Below are 21,459 nucleotides of genomic sequence, written 5' to 3' on the forward strand. Positions count from 1 at the left end.
TACTGGTGCCATATAATCACATTCTGGTGCAACGAAGAGTCATAATTAATGGAAACGAGTCCTTAACTGACATAGACTAAGAATAACTAGCAAGATGTCCGAAAGTTGTCTACGTGTGGTGCGGTGGACCTGGGCACGACATTTAATGGGGGAAAAAGGGGAAGGTCGGCTCTACTGATTGTTGTTTACAGACAATGGGACTAGGGAATGGGGGATTGGGGATAGTTGGGGAGTATTGGGGGAAATAGGGGAATATTTACAAGCGGATATGGAGGCCAAATTCCATATTCGCAACAATATATATATATATATATATATATATATATATATATATATATGTATATATTGTTGCGGATATGAGGATTGTGTTTTTTTATTGTGTGCTTTATTATTATTATTGTTATTGTTATTCTGCGCCTCCTGCCTCCGGAGCTGTGTAAAGGTCAAAGGGCGTCCCATAATTAGTCCAAGAGCATGCACGTCAGCCCATCATAGAATACCCCTGTTCAATAGTTATATCTTATTATGTGTTTTAGGGTAAGGCTGTGTCTCCCATTAATTGAAATACTCCATTGCACCAGTGAAAGAGATAGATTCCCTTCATTCCCATTCCCAAAAACCTCCATTCCCCCTTTTCGTCAATTGCCATTCGCATTGCCAACCAACAATTGCCGCCATTGGCCACGAGGCAGGGTTGGGGAAGAAAGGCGGGTCCCCACCTCGTCATAGAGGGGAGGAGTGAGTCAGCCCCACTCAACCAACCACGAACAAGGGGTTGGACTTGGAGAGGGTGTGGAGAGAAACATCGAGGAGGTTCGCGAAGGTTGAGGGGCGGGGCCTATATAACCCGCAGCTAGGGCGTTTCCCGAAGAGATGAGCTTTTACAGAGAGACGAGAGGGAGTCCAAGCAGTTGGGTCCAAGAGAGGCGCTTTGAGTTGAGTCCGAGAGAAGTCCAGAGTTGAGCTGCAGCTCGAGCCACCAAAACTGCACTTACTGCAGCTCGAGCCACCGAAACTGCACTTACTGCAGCTCGAGCCACCGAAACTGCACTTACTGCAGCTCGAGCCACCGAAACTGCACTTACTGCAGCTCGAGCCACCGAAACTGCATTTACTGCAGCTGGAGCCACCGAAACTGCAGCCACAGCAGCGCGAGGCCTGGACGGCAGTTTGGAGCAGGGCCGCGAAGGAGCGGCGGCTGCCCACGAGTCGATCGGCTGCAGGACCAGTTGGACCTCCCTATCCCGCCAGCCATCCATCTCCCACCAGTCCTATCATCATTCCCCGCGTGAGTCTGTCCTTGTTTGTTCTGTCCCTGGGTTAATTAAGACTGTAGGTAAGCTAGCGTTGCACTGTGTGCCTAATATCTTTGTAAATAAACGTGACTGCTTTCTTCCTGCTTATATGTGTAAATAATAAATCCAATTACTCTTCTGTACGTCTTCTTCCTCTTTGCATTCGGTCGCTTTAGAGTTTTCCATATTGAGCAGCTGCGGTGCGATACGGCCAACGTTTGGGGTTGAACCGGGTTAGTCGGGGAATAACTGTTCGGTCGCGGTAATACCACCGCTCGGTAAAATAACATCCTTTAACCGCGTCCGTAACAATATATATATATATATATATATATATATATATATATATATATATATATATATATATATATATATATATATATTGTTACAGACATATATATATATATACAGACTTGGCATTTAATATGGAATATATTTTTTTTCTTGACTTGGGTTTACTTTCTGAACTCAGTATATCAATCTGGTGAGTTTCTTTTATGCTTCGGTGATGTCTTTGCTGAAAGAACCATGTCACTGATTGTCTTTCGCAGCAAGAAGTCAATAACAGGATTATATCACAGGTGGCGTGACAAAATGTAAGGACAGGTACATTTGACGATTGGCTTCACAATCGGGTATATAAGGGTTGCTGCGTTCTGTATGAGTGGAAACCAACTGCTGCACGTCTACAAAAGTTATTGCCGCTTCCTCTGGAGATGGTCCGTCAACTTGACAATGCTGTTTGTCATGGAGTGGTGGCTTTACGAAATTCTGGCATGAAGCAGCGTGCTATTGCTCGGCAGTATGGCATCACTCAAGGTCAGGTGTCAAATATCCTGAAACGAAATGCTCAGAGGGGTGTCCCTACTCCAATACCGAGGCCAGGATGTCCACGCAGAACCACAAGGAGAGATGATCGCCAGCTGCACTGGTTAGTCTGCAATGGCCGTACCAAGTCAGCTAATCGGCTTAGGGCTGAGTGGCAGCAACTGACAAATGTGCCTGTATCCAGAAGGCTAGTCAACCAATGACTGGTTCAAGCAGGCTATCATGCCAGGCGTCCCCTGAGAAAGCCACGCCTGACCAGACAACACAGCCAGCGCCGATTGCAGTGGGCCAGAGAGCACCGTCAATGGCAGCCAGGACACTGGAATCACGTGACCTTCAGTGACGAGTCTAGATTTCTGGTCTATCATCAAGATGGCTGCGTCCGAGTGCACAGACAAGTGCATGAAGCCCACAATGAAGATTGTATAGTGCCAAGAGTCCAAGCTGGAGGTGGTGGGGTGACCGTTTGGGCTGCTTTTCATGCAGGGGGTAAAACTGACCTGTTTGTTCTTAATGGAAACCTGAACCAGTTCAAGTACAGGGTCATTCTGGTAGAAACATTGCTTCCATTTGCTCGTGCAGCCTTTCGAGGAAACTTTGTCTTCCAAGATGACAATGCACGGCCTCATCGTGCTCGCATGATCCAACACTTTCTTGCTGACCGTGGTGTAGAGCATATGGAGTGGCCTGCCATGTCCCCGGATATGAATCCGATAGAGAACTTGTGGGCAGAACTAACGCGTCAAATCGACAACTTGGAACCAGCAGCCGACCTCTGTGCGTGAATTGCAGCAGACTATTGTCACTGCATGACAAGCGATTCCTGTCCAAACCTTGGCAAATCTCGTGAACAGCATGCCCCGACATGTACGTGCTCTCCTGAATGCTCATGGGGGTTACACGAAGTACTGAACTGTAATTTTACTGTCCGTAATCCCAGTCATAATTTATAGTAAGGGAAACATATGAAAATCTGTTAACTAAATTGTTACCAAAAAATTTCTTCACCAATATGTTTGTAAAGGTGTGTAATAACATGTGTTAAAATGTTGAAGGTCAACTCCCGTGGGAAACCCAGAAAAAAGCTGTTGAATTCGGGTACCGAAAAATTATTTTCGAGAATTTTTTTTTTTTAAATCTGCCCTTAAGTAACTTATGAGGGGTCAAATAAGGGTTTTTCATGATTCTGAGTTGATTGTTAACATTTATATTTCACCACAGACACTCCTTTGTGGAAAAATAATTTCTAAATATATCTCATTTTCTACTTTGCAGGACATGGAGTCTAGCAATATGGATGAAGACGTTACTCCACCTGTGCTCAATTGCTTCATCTGTGTACGCTCGGATACACCAGCTGAAAGGCTCATACAGGCAACTCCAAAGGGATACTCAACTTTATTGAAACAAGCAGAAACTGTCGAAAATGTAACTGTTGTGGAACGTATGAAGGAGGCTCAAAAGGAAGGAAAACTGAGGTACCACCAGAAGTGTAAAAATGATCTGTACAACAACTTTGTTGCAACCACCAAGAAGTCAGCTCAAGCATCAAAGGCAGAGAAAGAGTCATCAAAGTTGAAGAGAAGACGCACTACTTGTGAGTTCAGTTCATCAACTGGCTGCAGTTCTAGAAGATCACAGTCAGTTGAACTCCTGTATAAGGATGTATGCATTCTTTGCAACCAACCAGCCCAGCTCTACAAAAATAATCCAGCACAAGCTAGAAAGAAATACAGAGTGCCAGATAATTTGACTGCAGATACACTGAAGGCAAGCTTGCTGAAGACAGCACGGAGTCGCGGGGATGACTGGGGCACTGAAGTCACTGGACGCCTGGAAGGGATCAACGACTTGGTAGCAGAAGAAACACTGTACCATTTGCGATGCAAACTTATGTTTGCGAGAGGTGACAGTTTGTCCAAGACTGATGAGGAAGGAAAAAGGAAGAGAGGACAGAGGAGTATTGATGAGGAGCGAGAGGCAGTTTTTATTGAATTCTGCGAATGGTTAGACTCAGAATTAGAGCATGGGGTAAGGAACATGGACCAAGTCCATGAAAAGCTGCAGGAGTTTGATCAGTCACCAGAGAAGAGCCTTTCTTATTCAAAGCATTGGCTAAAGATAAAACTTCTAGAGAAATACGAAGACACCTTGTATTTCACAACACAGGAAAGAAGGGCAGATGTACTCTGTCTCAAAGATGGCACCGACAATATTCTTCGAGAGCATCATGCTAATCTTGACCATGGAGATGAGAAGACTCAGATCATAAAGACGGCACTCAAGTTCATATCCAATGATATTGCCTTGATTGATTTAGGTCCAAAGTCATACCCCACCACACACAGTATGACTGACATCGATAGTCAGCTGACAATTGTTCCTGCAAGCCTTCAGATGTTCTTGAGACCGATTGTCAAGACAGACGAAAGAGTTGCCGTTTGGGGGCAGAATTTTATTAAGGCCTGTCGACCTCGGTCTGGAGTATTGCCACACCAAATGGGGCTTGCCATACAACTTGATCATAGATTTGGGTCAAAATGGATGCTCAACAAGTTCCACCGGCTGGGATACACTGAGTCTTACACGGAGACACAAAACTACAAATACTGCTTCCTTAATAGTAGGAGTGGAGATGATGTTCCAGATACTTCTGGCACTCTTGACACCATTGTGGAGGAAACCGATGAACAGATCAATGATGAGGTTGCGGTTGATGCTGCGCTTGAGGATCAATCAGTGATGACAGCCAAAGTGCCAGCCAGTGAAAGTGAATTGTCAAGTAATGATCAGGTGGTCTTTATGGAGGTTGGGGAAACAAACAATGCAGTCACTCAGTTTGTTGGAGACAATATAGATTTAAACATTGTCTCTATTCACGGAAACGCTCCCTTTCACTCAATGGGTTGGATCGAAGTCACCTCTCCGGCACCACCTTTGCCAGATCCACAGACAACAGCAGCTTTCCCCCGGGTGAAGTTGAAGGCACTCGACAAAGCTAAGATCCTGAGAGGAACTGAAGTAGATAGTAGAAATTTGTGGGAGTAGAAAATGAGATATATTTAGAAATTATTTTTCCACAAAGGAGTGTCTGTGGTGAAATATAAATGTTAACAATCAACTCAGAATCATGAAAAACCCTTATTTGACCCCTCATAAGTTACTTAAGGGCCGATTAAAAAAAATAAAAATTCTCGAAAATAATTTTTCGGTACCCGAATTCAACAGCTTTTTTTCTGGGTTTCCCACGGGAGTTGAACTTCAACATTTTAACACATGTTATTACACACCTTTACAAACATATTGCTGAAGAAATTTTTTGGTAACAATTTAGTTAACAGATTTGTGAAATATCTCATAAAATGCCCTTACTATTAGCTTTTGTTTTTGTTGAAATTTTTTTTGGCTAATGTGCAAAATAAAGAGATACTTCTGGAAAACGTACAGAAGTTTAACACAGTACTGTGCGTGAATCGAGTTCGATATCAGTTTACATCACTTTCAAGGATCAATTTATTTGCTTCGAAATGTCAAATGTAGTTTTTGTTTCTTTTAAAGGTCACATTAACAAAATCTAGAATAATTTCAACATAATTCCAATGAACTTTTGGTTCTAAGTCATCTTGAAAAGTAAGTTCACCCCCACAAAAAAATATTCCATATTAAATGCCAAGTCTATATATATATATATATATATATATATATATATATATATCTATCTATCTATCTATATAAATACATATATATATTGTTGTGGTTTTGGAATAAAGGATAATTCCCCCTCGTAGGTAGACGCACCACAACATGTAGCCTCGCGATAGCTCAGTTATTTCTTCGTTAATGTAAGCGTAGTCCTTTCCTGTGTTTAGTTTTGCATTGAGCAGGTCCGTGAGTAGGGCGGTTGTTTTGGCGATAGCATGCCACGTGGCAGGCCTGAACAAGTCTGGCGAGGCCGAAGGGAGGCGTTGCAGGAGGGAGTTGTCGGTTAGCACGAGCCGCCAATCAGAGCTCGAGGGGAGTGGATAACCACGACGATGAGAGGTGGGGTTTTGGAACATTCGAGTAGGGCAGGGGCGGAGCCAAAAAACCGTGCTTGGAGCCCCCCCCCCACACCCCCCCCCCCATCCCCACCACAGAAGAGGTGAGAGAGTTCCCAGTGATAGTCCTGTGCACCTCAGTCAGATCCGGAGAGTATCGTGAGTTCAAGTGCTGAGTTACAGTTCCCTGTGAGAGTGAGTGGAGTTGGGTTGAGCTTGAGCACGCACGAGAACGCACCACAGAACGAGTGCATTGAATTGCGGTGATCGAGATTGTACACGAACTTTCCCTGTGCCCCGTGCCCTGCGCTCTGTGCTGTATTAATCGCGCGTTCGAGAGGACGACCCGTGCCGGGCCACAGACGCGCGATCTCCTCCTGCCTGCCTTCTCTTGCATACGTGCCGTGAACATCCGAGAGCCACGCCGAGTGAGCTGCCCCGGAGCGACCAACGGCAAAGCGCGCCTGGTGCGCGAACTTGGTCTCTTCTTCTCCCCGTGTGCGTGAGTGGGCCCTGTGTCAGGGATTTAGTTACGATCGATTAAGATTCTGCTCTGTGTCCCCTTTCCTTCATCCTGATCATTGTAAATAATAATAAATTGTGTTGTTCCTTTGATTTGACCGTTCTCGTCCCTTCCATCAATTGGCATCGCATGGTATGAATAGAACCGCTCGAATCGGGTTCCATAAAAGTAACAGCACGAGTCACGTGATACACATACGGATCAGGCGTACTCGATTAAGCGTGGCTTGTGCGAGGTTCGGTCCCCGCTTTCGTGGCAGCGTGGGTTAAAGGTACGTGCGAAGTTGTCCCGGTACCCTTTTTCACGCTGGCTCCGGAAGTGGCGATTCGGCCTCGCGGACCTGAAGACCCAGGGGGAAAAAGGGGTTTAATCCCCCCTTCTTTTGTAATGGGAACGGGCTTCGGGAGATCCGCAACAAATTGGTAGTCGGGAGTGGGATTTGAACCCAAAAATTTTTTTGGGGACAAATTGGCCGCAACAAATTGGTGTCTGGGAGTGTGAGATAATTGGATCTCGAGTGCGTGAAGCGCACTCGAAATTACGAGCGCACGAAATTTAGTTTGTAACATCAAATTGAAATTCGTACCATGGCTGGCCAAGACGGTCAAATGCCGGTGGGGGTAGTAGAAGAGGAATTAATGACCCAGGGCCAACAGGGACAGTTGGTAGAGGAGGAAATTGATGAGGGTGCGGCAGCTGGCGAAGAAAATGGCGGCGCCTCGCACGTGGCGGCGGAAGCCGAGCCCGCGATGCCAGGGTACATGCAATTATTTATGGCACAAATGAGGGCCTATATGATCAAGACGGAGGATAACATGGATAAAATGAACGGCGAATTGAAGGAGACATTGGATACCCAGAGTGACAAATCCACCCAGGAATTGAAAGAAATGGGGGACAAATCCACCCAGGAATTGAAAGAAATGGGGGACAAACCCACCCGGGAAATGAAAGAAATGAGGGACGAAGCAAGGTGTAACATGGAAGGGTTGGAAAACAAAATGGGTGGCGAAATGAAAAAAATGAGGGCAGAGTCGAGAAAGGACATGAGAAAGGCAGGGGAGGACATCGGGCGCATGTTGAGCGGGAAGGTCGCGGTGGTACGCAACGAGGTGATGCGGTGTGGGGAACGCATGGGGAGCGAGGTAGAGCAGAGGACAGCCAAGCTGACCGGGGCCATGGGAATCACGACACAAAGTGTAGAGGAACCAACGATCGTCGCATTGGAAAAGAATATTTTGGGGGCGCCGGCAAGGGTTGAGTTGGAAAAAGAAATTTTTTGGGCGCCGACGATCGTCGAGGTAGAAAAAGAAACAATTGGGGCTGAAGAGACGGGAGAAACAGAAAATAAATCGCGGGAGGAGGTTATGGAACATAAACAAAGTCTGTGTTTGCACCGTGATGCCGGGCTTGCTAATGAAATAAAAAGCTTGCAGGTGCCGGTGGAAAAGGAGGGCTCCGAGGTGAGTTGCGAAAATGGTGCGAATGTGTTTGGCGCGAACGGGTTTTCGGCGCGCTTGGGACAGAGGCGAGACCCGGGCGTTCACGATGGGCCCATTGTGCGGTGTGAGAGGGCGTGCGTGGAGCGCGAGTGTGAGAGAGAGTGTGCAGGAGTGCACACCAAAGCGTGTTACAGAGTGTGTGCAGGAGTGCACACCAGAGTGTGTTACAGAGTGTGTGCAGGAGTGCACAGCAGAGTGTGTTACAGAGTGTGTGCAGGAATGCACACCAGAGCGTGTTACGGAGTGTGTAATGGGAGAGTGAGCACCTGGGGGTGTGGAAAAAGAGTGTGCGATAGCCGAGTGTGAGGGAGAATGCACACCGGACTGTGTGCGGAAAGAGTGTCTAACGGAGTGTGTGGGAGGTTGTGCGAGTGCGGAGTGGGTCGCGAGGTGTGAGGACGCGGCTCAAGCATCGACACCGACCGGGGTAGCGCCTAGCGGGACGGGTAGCAGACGTGAGCCCCCGGTGAGTTGTGTGCTGCAGGGACCGGAGGGAATCCGTGCTGCGTCGGTCTCACAAGGACCGGCGTGCACGATTCGTACCGGCCCCCGCACTGTGTGGATGGTTCCGTGCCGTGGCGGCAAGGGCGATCGGCCGGGTTCAAGGGGAGGTAGGAGTTTTCGCAGCCATGCACCCTGTTGGGTGCGGTGCTCCGACCGTGGCCGGTTGGGTCACCGTGCGTGGGACCGCGAGGCCCCGCATCGGGATGGAGCCCGGCACCTCGGCCTATCCATACCTCCCCCCTTGGATCGTAAATGCCAGACGGACACCCCATACAGGCGACCAACCACCCACATGGATCGCTCGGCCCATTGAGGCCGAGCTGTGACGACGTCCCTCCAGAGATGGGGGCTCGTAGTGTAGCGGACTGATGAGAGTAGTGTCCCCCACGTGGGGGAATGGTAGTGTCACCATTCCTCGCACGGCGGGGCCCATGAGCACTAGTTTAGGGGGATGGCAGTGATAGGCACATGGACCAGCAATGGTTGCCTCCATGGGGCACCGAAGCTAGCAGAGGGAGGGCTCGGATAATGTTAGGGATTTAGAAGACTGTAGAGACAGTGATTTAAGTAGTGACACCTGAACTATAGTGGGGACGTAGGTAGCTTAGGTGGTTGCTAATAAAGGGAGTGCGTAGTTTAAAGGGATGACTGGGAAGCACGAGAGTAGGGGGAAGTAGTTAGATAGATGATGCTGTGTGTTTGAAGAATTGTGTGTTGAGATAAATGGAATTGTGTTTGAGGTGTGTGAGCACAAAAGGTGTGCGAGATCAATGGTGTGCGAGATAAGTAGTGTGGAATGCTTGTTGTGGAATGAAAGGTGTGGAATGCATGGTGCGAAGGATTGAATGGGGGAGGAGTGCAACCCATTCGCTAAAGCCCGGGGGGGGGGTAGTGTAAAGCCAGGTAGAGGGCACAGGTAAATTATATGGATATTGACACCTGTGATGCGGGTAGTGGAAAGTAGTGCTTTGGAGGGTGCATGAGACTGTGGAATGACTGGGTGTGTGGCTTAATTGGTGCGTGTGGTTATTGGGGCATTCCGCCACTGGTAGTTTGTCGGCCAGGTGAGGCCATAGGTAGGCTCTGGGAGCCAGATAGGGTAGTTGTTGTAGTAGTGAGTGGGGCCCGAGGATCCCAGGAGAGGACCCCGGTTGCCCAATGCCAAAGTGGGCAGAGAGGGGGTAAGAGCCAGGGAGGGCCTTCCCCGATTAGGTAGTCGTGAGGAGCAGGTAAGCTCGGGTGGCGGCCTAAGTGGTGGAGGTGCGCAGGTAGTTAGACCTGCTGGTAGGGCCACACGACCCAGCCCCGAAATTGTGCGAGGGCACAGCGAGAAAATTTGTGGGAGTGAGACCAAAATTCAGAGGGCACCACAGTGTAGGCAATGGGAATTCGGGTTCTTAGAACCACATAGTTTAAAGAGGCCAATTGGCAGGGTACGACCCCAGGTAGTTTCGATGTGTAATGTCATTAGTGTAGTTAGGAATTGAGAAATCCCTTCGCACCATCCACAGCCAGTCACCGAGGAGGACGAGCTCCACACCAAGGCTCTGTAAGCTGTTTGAGTTGTAAGACGCATCATGACGTAAGGTGACATTGTGTTTGTTCCATCCCTCTCTTCCTGGGAGGGATTGGGAGACTAATTTGGAATTAGAGGGGGATATGGGAGACAAGACGTACAGACGGATTGTAAATACAAGGGGGGGGGCTGGGGTCGTGTAGCCAACGGTGGCGGGTACGGACGGCTAGGGACGAGCCTGCTCTGCTCGCTCTTCCACGTACCTCACGCCGCACCACCTTGTTTTCTATGTGCCATTGCGTCTTTTCCGCTTGCTTGTTGTGCCTTGTCTCTCCTCCCGCCCCAGGACCATTTTGGAGGCCGAACTGTGCAGCACCATCGACCTGTGCAGCACCTTGCTGCCATATCCTTTTGCTGCACCTTTGTTGCACCTGTGCAGCTGACCTGTACAGCACTTTGCTGCCACAAACCTTTTGCTGCACCTCATCACACTAATGGACCACAAGCCTTGTGGCCTTGCACCTCTGCTGTGCAGCATCTTGCTGCAGAATCATCTTACACCTTCGGACCACTTGTTTGAGTGGCGTTGATGCCACCCAGTTGGACCACGTGAGAACGGCCCTGCTGGCCAAATAAAAGCATTTTTGTTTATTATTGTGAGCTAGGGACGAGCAGTTCTGCAAGTTAGTTGGCCCCGATGCTTCAAATGGCCTGTATGCCGGTCAGGGGGCCAGCCGGTTTGTTAGACGCACACGGAAGAAGCAAGATGCAAGAAGCAAGCAGCAAGTGCCATTTATGAGTGTGTTTTGTTGTGTTTCTCTCCCCTCCAATCTTCTCTTCCAAAAAGTACAGGTCCTGCGTCATAGAATTGTAAATATACGTGCTTGTAAATATAAGAATGCTGCCCACCGGCTATGTGTTTAGTTTGAAATTCCAGAAATACTCGGGTAGTTGTGGGCGTGAAACTGTTAGGTAGCTGCTCAACGCAATAGGAGGGACATATTTAGTGTTAAAATTGTCGCACACATGGGTCAGAGTAAATGCTAGGGGGAACCACACCTGTGTCACATTTAAAAGTAAGGTTAATTTTGCATGTCAGGCTCTACCGGTCGTTCCATTAGTGGGTTCGACTCGGGGCGAGTCTGACGAGAGAGGGGTGTAGTGTTGTGGTTTTGGAATAAAGGATAATTCCCCCTCGTAGGTAGACGCACCACAACATGTAGCTTCACAATAGTTCAGTTATTTCTTAGTGAATGTAAGCGTAGTCCTTTCCTGTGTTTAGTTTTGCATTGAGCAGGTCCGTGAGTAGGGCGGTTCTTTTGGTGATAGCATGCCATGTGGCAGGCCTCAACAAGTCTGGCAAGGCCGAAGGGAGGCATTGCAGGAGGGAGTGGTTGGTAAGCACGAGCCACCAATCAGAGCTCGAGGGGAGTGGCTCACCACGAAGATGAGAGGTGGGGTTTTGGAACATTCGAGTTGGGCCGGGGCAGAGCCAAAAAACCCTGCTCCGAGCCCCCCCACCTCAGAAGAGGTGAGAGAGTTCCCAGTGAGAGTCGTGTGCACCTCAGTCAGAGCCGGAGAGTATCGTGAGTTCAAGTGCTGAGTTACAGTTCCCTGTGAGACGAGTTCAAGTTCCCTGTGAGAGTGAGTGGAGTTGGGTTGAGCTTGAACACGCATGAGAACGCACCGCACAACGAGTGCATTGAATTGCGGTGATCGAGATTGTACACGAGCTTTCCCCATGCCCCGTGCCCCGTGCCCTGCGCTCTGCGCTGTATTAATCGCGCGTTCGAGAAGACGACCCATGCCGGGCCACAGACGCGCGATCTCCTCCTGCCTGCCTTCTCCTGCATACGTGCCGTGAACATCCGAGAGCCATGCCGGGCGAGCTGCCCCGGAGCGACCGACGGCAAAGCACACTTGGCGCGCGAACTTCTTCTCTTCTTCTCCCTGTGTGCACGAGTGGGCCCTGTGTCTGGGTGTAAGTTAAGATCGATTAAGCTTCTGCTCTGTGTCCCCTTTCCTTCATCCTTATCATTGTAATTAATAATAAATTGTGTTATTCCTTTGATTTGACCGTTCTCGTCCTTTCCATCAATTGGCTTCGCATGGTACGAATAGAATCGCTCGAATCGGGTTCCATAAAAGTAACAGCACGAATCACGTGATACGCATACCGCTCGGGCATACTCGATTAAGCGTGGCTTGTGCGAGGTTCGGTCCCCGCTTTCATGGCAGCGTGGGTTAAAGGTACGTGCGAAGTTGTCCCGATACCCTTTTTCACGCTTGCTCTGGAAGTGGCGATTCAGCCTCACAGACCCAAAGACCCAGGGGGAAAAAAGGGGTTTAATCCCCCCTTTGTAACGGGAACAGGCTTCGGGAGATCCGCAACAATATATATATATATTGTCAAGTCCATAGCCGATGAACACCAGGCTTGTATGGATGGATAACCGGACAGTTTATGGGACAAGTTTTTGGGTAAATTTTTGGGTAACTTTTTGGTCTTTCATTTCTGAGACGAATGGTCAAATTATTGGCGGTTATTGTTATGGCACTCGTGGTATGGAAGACGGCAAGGTGCTTACCTGAACGAAGCACACGGGTTGATTCCCAAAACCCACAAACAAAGAAACACGACACAACAAATAAAAGATACCACAATAATGATTTAATGAAAATAAAGCAATGAATAAAAATGAACAGTGAGGTAAATCTAATTCCCTACGGCAAGGAACCTCTACACAGACCCAAATACATACACAAAGGGAACAAATAAAATAAAAGCAAATCTCTTTAGCCGCCTGGCACTCAGCTTTGGCATCCCAACAATATCGGTTGGTGCAGTCAACAGTGATGGCCAAGTCCAACGCTTCCTGCGCTTGGGCACCGAGCCGTCGAGCGGGCTGTGAAGACAGCCCTCTTTTTGCTCTCTCTCTCTCCATCTGAAGTACAAAAAGCCCCACAAACCGCTGCCCTATTGCTCCTCTTTAGTGGCCACAACAACCTCCTTCTCCAAAGCACCAAAAGTCCACACAACACAAGAGCAATATCGTGCCCAACCTGCTCACGCAAGATTCAGAAGCAGAGAGAGAGAGAGACAATTTCAGATTCTTCTTCTTCCTTCCTCTCGAACCTTCTCGATGACGTCACTCTGGCCAATCCCAAGCCCCATCGAATCACCCCATGTCTCCACGACCAATGATAAAGCTCGGGGCGTGGCCTGCCGGTTACGATTCTCTGGAGGCGGGATTTAGTTCCCGAACGAGAATGTTCGGGGTTCTATCAGCAGTAGCAGTTATGACGGTTGTTGTTGTTGTTGTTGTTGTTTAAAACGTGAGCTTTTATGGCCGGCCTTGTCATAATTGTAAAAACATAGGAAAAAAGCCACAGGGGGGCAATCACATAATGGGGGACTAATCTTAACCCCTATCTACTTAACACAGCTTTATCCCCCTCCCCCCCACCCCCCCACACAAACGTAACAATATATATATAGATATAGATTATATATTGGGTTTTTTGTGCGTTTGTACGTTATTCTTTCACGGCCGAACCGTAGCACCTAGAGTCCCTAAATTTTGGGTGTAGGTACTTCGGAATCCGGGCAAGGGTTTAAGCTTGAAAGTAAATTCCCTGCATGCATGTTTGTGTAGTTCTGAAAAAAATCATAGAAAAAAAAAATGGCTGGGGCAATTTCCAACTGATTTTGGAGACAGGCTGGAGGTACCCAGGATCATGACATCATCATCATGGTTTTTCGGCCGTTTCCATGCTTGCATCATGTCATGGGTACAAAAGAAAAATCACCCCCACCCCCTCGGACAGCCCCGTGTAGCCCCTACTCATATTATATGAAGTTAAAAATATATGTAAGGACTAAAAAAATGCATTCTGATTGTAAAAATAATTTATTTATCAATTGATTACCGTGCAAGATTACCACTGATAGAGTGAACGACAGTAAATGTTTGAAATGTTGGACATTAACTTGCAGGCACTTTTTGATTCTAGGTAGACATATTGATACTCGTCTTTGGAAACTCAGATATGATTTCTGGCCTTCAATTGTTCAATGTCTCAGTCCCGACACTCAATGTAGATGACCGACTTGAGATGCCCCGACACAGAGAAACGAAGAGGCGCAAGCTCTGGTGACCAAAATCCTATCTGGCTCCTGCCTTCTGGGATACCATCGGTTACCAAACTGTTCTGCCTCCGAGCTCGAAGAGTTCCATTTCAAGTCCGGCTTGTCATTCAGTCTAGTCACATGACAATGTGTTGTGATTGGCAGTTCTTAGCTTCCCCCTCAGCTTCATAACCACATTTTCCTTTTCTTACATCTGTAAATGGGTTTCCTATGGCCTATGTCATTCAAATGCAACCCTTCCTTTGAAGTGCAAATTCAAAATATAGAAACGTTTGACTGCCCACTGTCCATTTCTTCATGGGTGTAGGATGTGTAAGCCAATACAGACATGCGTACCGCCCGACCATCTGTGCACCGTCATATACTGGGATGTTTGGTGTGTCCACGTTGTTGAAAGGACCAAAATGGCAGTTGGGAGACCCAAACCACTCATGGAAGCCATGCTTAAGAGGAAGGAATGATGCACGATGGCCCAGGTGCCTGCAAAAAAGAAGCAAATGATCAAATTGAATTGATACACTCCAAGTAGAAAAAGTTTTCCAGTCATGTTTCATGTGAACAACTGTTCAGAAAATAAAATGCAAAAAATGTTGAATAAAAGTGAAACTAGAACGCCACTCAGTAGAGCGCATACTCCCGCCGTGGGTTTAGTTGGAATAATACGTTTTGTTTAACATCCCCTCTCCCCAAAACAATAAATGAAAAAGAAAGTAAGCCCTAACTGTCAGAGAATTTATCTTGATATATCTCGGAATTAGAGGAGAAAAACATCATTTAAGAATAAGAATAAAAGCTTTAATGCAGTAAAACAGAAAAAATCTTCCCCAAAAAAATTCCCAAAAAATTTCCTGGATCCGGAATAATATCCTGAGCTTCACCAAAAACGAATGAATTCTTCCTTATCCCAAGGGCAATCATCCCACCAACTTTCATCCAAATCCGTTCAGAACTTTTCCAGATATCTTGTTCACAAACACACGGACACACAAACATACGAACACACAAACACACGGACAGACACGATCGAATGCGTTTCTCCCTGGTGGGAGAAATAAACCTGAAAGTCGCAGAGCCAGAACCAGAATTATTTATTTGGTCTGGGAAGCCCATGCGAGGTTTCCTCTTCTTCAGCCCCTCACAACCCTGGGTGAATATGCGATCTTTTTTTTAAAAGTTGGAATTTTGCCAAATCTGTTTTATTCGTTTGTTAATATACCTCAGCCATTGACAAATCTGGAACTAAGTCTTCATAAGTTCATCAAATACTGACACCGAGAATGACATTCGCTGAGCTAAATGTTGATATCTCTTCTGAGATTTAAAAAAAACAAAAAACAGTTTTAAAGCATTATACGTATCAAACGATACATTTTATGAAACGGGGAAACCTAATACACACTTTGGTGGTTTTAAAATGACAAAATATGTCTTTATTATTAAAAAAAAAAGAACCTTGAAGACGACGCTGCTAACAAAATACACCGCTCTAACGCATAACCACGAGTTTAAACTATATTTACAACAAATATGAAAACTATTTTCATATCACAATGTTAAATATAGAATATATAGAAGATAATGTTAAAAAAAATGAGCCCTATCTTCCAATGGTAAAAAAAATCCTTCAAAAAATTCCTGGATCAGGAATAATATCCTGAGCTTCACCAAAAACTAATCAATTCTTCCTTATCGCAAGGGCAATCATCCCACCAACTTTCATCCAAATCCGTTCAGAACTTTTCCAGATATCTTGTTCACAAACACACACACACACACACACACACACACACACACGGACACGAGTGAATGCATTACTCCCTGGCGGGAGTAATAATAATAGCGATACAAGCTGCACGTTAAGGTGGAAATGGGTACAGTCCTCTATAATTAACAAAATCAATAATACCATGGTGGGCAGGTTAAAAAGGAAAAATGATATATGCTTACTTGGGAGAAGGATCCCTGAGGAAGTGGAGGAGGGAATTGCTGTAACATTGTGAGACAGACATGAGGAAGAAGACACTTGGCATTTCACCACATGCCAACTACATTAAAATACAAGTCTGATTGCCTAAATTTGTCCAGGACGACATTCCCAAACTATTGGTTGAGATGTAAAGTTATCAGACCGTTGCTAAGATAGGAGCAGTAGCATGTGCATACCTGAGTGACTAAGATGTAATGCAAACTGATCGTCAGAGAAAAAAAAAAAGATGAAATCACCAGGAAGTTGATAGAGGTATGCTTCATTGATTAATGGTCAGAGATAAATCTTTGTGAAAAGAGGAAAGACAATGTCAACGGCAATGATGGATTCCATGACTTTGTTTTATAGAATTGGAAGTAAGCTTACTAGTCTGCAGATGAGAGGATCTGGTTTGGCAATCTTCTTGTGAACAGGAGTAATGTTTTGTGTCTTCTGGACAGACAAGCTAGGACCAAAAGGAGGCTTTGCCGAAGAGCACAGATGGGGGAGAAGCGAGAGAAACAGAGCAGGATTTGAGAACGAGTACCGACACCATCTGGGCCCATCGCCGAAGCAGGATCAAAGCTGGACAGACCATTCTCTACTTCTCGAGTGAGGACACAAAGTCCAGTCGGCAATGGGACACTTGTAATACTTGGAGGGGGGTGGGCGGGGGGGGGGGTGTTTGAAGGAGGTAGAGGATTGGAGGTGACGGAGGGAATGGAGGAGCATACACCAGATAGATACAACAAAGTACCACCAAAACTTTTGAGGATGGGGCCTGGTTCGAGAGTTCAGCCTTGATATCTGCAAAATATTTATTTTCTGACTTGCCTATAGATAGAAGCTCACTTGTTACAAGCTTTATGCAGTGACCTAAAGTTGCTCTCCGACTTGCCTTGTCTCCGTTGAGTTGGAATATGCAGACTAGCTGGACTTCACCGACGTCTGCGGAAAGTTTCCCATTACCAGAAATGGTGTCAATGGGAGTTTTCAACAAAATCTTTGAGTTTCACAATAAAATTATCAATGTTGATTGGGAATTTAATGGGAATCTAAATGGGCAACTGAACTTTGAATAAAACAAGACCAAAAGTCTAACAGCGGCGTAGCCGGGCTTGTAAAATATTATAAACCACAAACACGTATGATTAGCTTTTTAAACAGTCGCTAATGCTGCTTATAACATTAAACAAAGAAATTTGTAGGAATCTCAACATCCATGAGGAAAGTTTTACTTGCAGAACTGAGTGAATATCTACTGTAATCTATATACCCCACAAGGTTTGGAGGTGTGCTCATTTACCAAGCAGCTGGCTTGTGCTTGCCAAGCCAGCCATTCATTAACGGTTTTGAATGGAGTGCTTGCTCGAATGCTGAAACAACTTGGCGATCTCTCCACAATAAACTTGGTAAATGAACACACACCCAATGTTCTTGAGACCCGATCAGAGAGAGACTGTAATCTATATACACCAAAGAGGAATGACCTTTCCTGCAGCTCTTGTAGTGAGCGGGTGTTTGCGCTGTAATGACATCATATACGTAATGACGTAGCATGACAGCCACACACAAAACTGCCGCTACTTTAATATATAAGATATACAATGCGTATCAAAAAAAAGGTAATCCGAATTCAAGGGGTTAATATGCAAAGGTTATTTATTTTGACAATTTACATGTGGTTTACTAATTAAGAGGAGATCCTCAGCTTTCCATTGATACCTTCCATGAATCATTGCTGTCATACATGACCGAGTGCATGTTCATTGAAAATGACAAGTTCGAATCGCATTTTTACAAGTTTGGCTAATCGATGCAAGTCAGGATAATTGGTGCAGAATGAATGTCAGATGTGAACTTTTCTCAGGAATGATTGGCCTTTATGCACCCACACCTTCAACATGTCCACCTCCCCTTTCAACACAAAGCTCACAGCGGCGGAGCATGCCCTGAACTGCTCGTCTCACCATATTGCGCAAAGAATCCACTTCATGTCGAATACGGCCCTGCAATTCGTCAAGATCACGGGGAGGAGTTACGAACACCTTGTTCTTTAAATGTCCCCAAAGGAAATAATCACATGGTGTGAGGTCAGGTGAGCTTGGCGGCCATTCCACTGCATGGTTGAGGGCGATGACTCGGTCTCAAAGAGTTCCCTCAGTCGATCTCGGACAGCTCAAAGTTCTCAAAGTTCAAAGTTCCCTGCTAGACAGGACAACAGACAGGACTAGGACAACTCAAAGAGTTCCCTGCTAGAGCTAACCCCCGCTCTAGCAGGGAAAATGGCCTTTAAAATGCATGTTGTTGTTGTTGTGTTGATCTCGGACAGCCATAAGACGATGTGCTGGGGCGCCGTCTTGGGCCCACCAGATATCTGAAGACACCACGAACCTGTCGCTCAAAGTTCTCCTCCACCTGCGGTAAAACTTCATCATTGATCATCTGCAAATACCTGTTACCATTGACATTCCTTTGAAAGAAAAATGGTCCAATCACCTGACCACTTCCACAAAGTCCCAACCAAACAGTCCACTTTTGCCGATTCATGTTGGTGTCAAAATTAAATTCCGGGGGTTGTCCTGTCGGTGCATATTCAAGAACATTATGGGTATTGACCTTGCCGTCCATGGCGAAAGCAGCTTTGTCGCCGATAACGAGATACCGCAGGAAATTGACATCTGCTTCGCAACGTGCTATCAACCATCCGGCAAGCACCAGCCTCCTGGCAAAATCCCCTGGCGTAAGTTGATGCCGGATGTGAATCCGATATGGATGTTGGTGGGGGTCCAGTCTTGTGATTCGGTTTAATGTTGCCGAAGGCAATTCCGTCCCATTTCGTCTTGTGCTGGTATCCCTAGGATGTTCCAAAACTTGCTGCCTTACTGCTGCAATGTTCATTTCCGATCGCCCAGTGCGCCTCCTACCAGAATTCTCCTTGTTGCGGCTGAGGCTAGTGCCATGCTCTTGGTATTTTCTAACATTCGCCCAGACGGTTTGGCTGCTGGAGGGTCCTGTTCTGGGAAACGTTCCCTGAATGCATCACGAGTTCGCTGCAAACTTCCAGTTTGGTGAAAGGTTGTAACCACGAAGGTCCGCTGTTCAGTCGTAAGTTGAACCATCTTTTCAATGACTCAGACTGTCTCCAAACCCATACACTGTAGGCCCATCTTAAATACCCATCTTAAACAAAGGATGACGCAACCGACGATTACCAGACCAGCTTAACAATTTTACATAATCAACTTGGCAGTCGACAAGTAATGCGTCCATTTCAAGCTGTCATGCACCGATTAGCCAAACTTGTAAAAATACAATTTGAACTTGTCATTTTCAATGAACATGTACTCGGTCATGTGTGACAGCAATGATGCATGGAAGGTATCAATGGAAAGCTGAGGATCTCCTCTTAATTAGTAAACCACATGTAAATTGTCAAACTAAATAACCTTTGCATATTGACCCCTTGAATTCGGATTTACCTTTTTTTTGATATGCACTGTATATTTAACCTCCAGTAATGTCGCAGTCACTACAAAGGGATTAGTGTTACGATTAGATTTACTATAATAATAACGTTACGTTATTGTTACGAAAATTATATTATTTTTTTTTAAACCGAGGTGAATTCCTTACTTCCGTCTTCCGCGGTTACACCGCTTCAATCCAACAACTTTCCATTCGTGACATTGGGATTAAAGTATTGTGGTTATATTTACTATTATATTATTATTATTACGAAAACGTTACTACTGAAACAATACACTACTGTATTAAGAAACCTGGGCTTAATTTGGCCGAAGCGGCAGGTGAGTCAAAACGCCTAACACCTATACGTACCGTACCGTATTGTTGGAAGAGACGTAACGCCGATACTTTCGATATTTCATGGTCATTTTAACAATCTGTTTGTTTGTGTTTCAGACTGAATGAAAACGTGAAAGATAGAGCATGGCGATTGTGATATATGACAGGTTCGACGATATGTTCAGCTTGAACGAAATATAAATCAACACGGCAGTGTGTGGAGAGTCAGCCGCTGCACCGCCGTAATGACATCAGACGGAATCACATCACCCTGTCATGTGACCAGATTCACAGCTCTGATTGGTATACGTTTGAGGGGACATACATACATACATACATACAGACGGACAAACACTGTTCTAGACGGCTCTGCCCGATGGGCTACGCCATAAAAATTCAGAACTCTTATGTTGGATAGCCAAGATTATTCCTCTGGAAATAAATTGTTCACATCAAATGCAATGGTTACAAAGGCCCAACATAATCTACCTTTCCATTTAACTCACCATTTTCCAACAATCTTGCTGACGTAGCCAGCTTTGTGCAGCATTTTTGGTAATAATATCTCCGTATTGGAAATCCCTTCAACAATATTTTGGGGAGTGTAGGCTGCAAGTAACAGGCAAAATGAAAAAATAAAGAAATATTACAATAAATATTGATTTATTAAAGTGCATGACTCAAACAAATTTTATCAAAAATTTCAATTATAACTTTTATGTATCTAACATTTTCAAAACATAAATACAGGAGATGTTTCAAACATTTTTATACTTTTTTTTTTAATACTTACAGCTTTTCATGTTGTCAAACAGACAGACAAATAAAGCAATGAAAAATTACTCATAGAGCGACACTTGGCAAAAGAGAACAAAGTAGAATGGCACTCCTTTTGACAGTCACTCCTCCACTCCAGGTGGAGGACTCCACTGGAGTCACTCCACTCCTCCTCCACTCCTCCACTCCTTTTGAGCATCCTTTTGACCTCAAAAATGATTTGTGGTTGAATTCAGTAACTTGATATGCAAATCCTATTCAAATTTCAAGTCAATCGGATGAAAATTGAGGCTTTTAGAAATTTGGAAAGGTTGTTGACCTTTTGGCCTATGTTGACCTTTTGGCCTATGTTGAATTCAGTTTGCCAATATGTAAATCCTATTCAAATTTCAAGTCAACCGGATGAAAATTGAGGATTTTAGAAATTTGAAAAAAAGTGGTTGACCTTAAGCCTATGTTGACCTTTTGACCTAAAAAAAATCAATAAGATTCTGTCAGACCACCAACTCTACCATTTGGTGAAGTTTCCTGAAGATCAGTTTAAAATTGGGAGA

The 21,459-nt window shown here is 45.6% G+C and overlaps 1 protein-coding gene across 7 annotated transcripts in view; it reads right to left on the reverse strand.

The window, feature by feature from the left end:
• GALNS (galactosamine (N-acetyl)-6-sulfatase) overlaps positions 1-21,459 on the reverse strand; it is a 100,887-nt gene that overhangs the window by 44,511 nt on the left and 34,917 nt on the right. For all 7 annotated transcript variants that reach the window (XM_078771673.1, XM_078771671.1, XM_078771669.1 and 4 more), the window contains 2 exons: positions 20,635-20,737; positions 14,692-14,835 (listed from right to left, as the gene is read on the reverse strand). In XM_078771673.1, coding sequence (XP_078627799.1) covers positions 14,692-14,835; positions 20,635-20,737 — 247 coding nt within the window. The remainder of the gene's footprint in view (positions 1-14,691; positions 14,836-20,634; positions 20,738-21,459) is intronic.

The sequence above is a fragment of the Myxine glutinosa genome, chromosome 2 (assembly GCF_964187855.1).
Source record: "Myxine glutinosa chromosome 2, kmMyxGlut1.1, whole genome shotgun sequence".
In the NCBI taxonomy this organism is placed as follows: Eukaryota; Metazoa; Chordata; class Myxini; order Myxiniformes; family Myxinidae; genus Myxine; species Myxine glutinosa.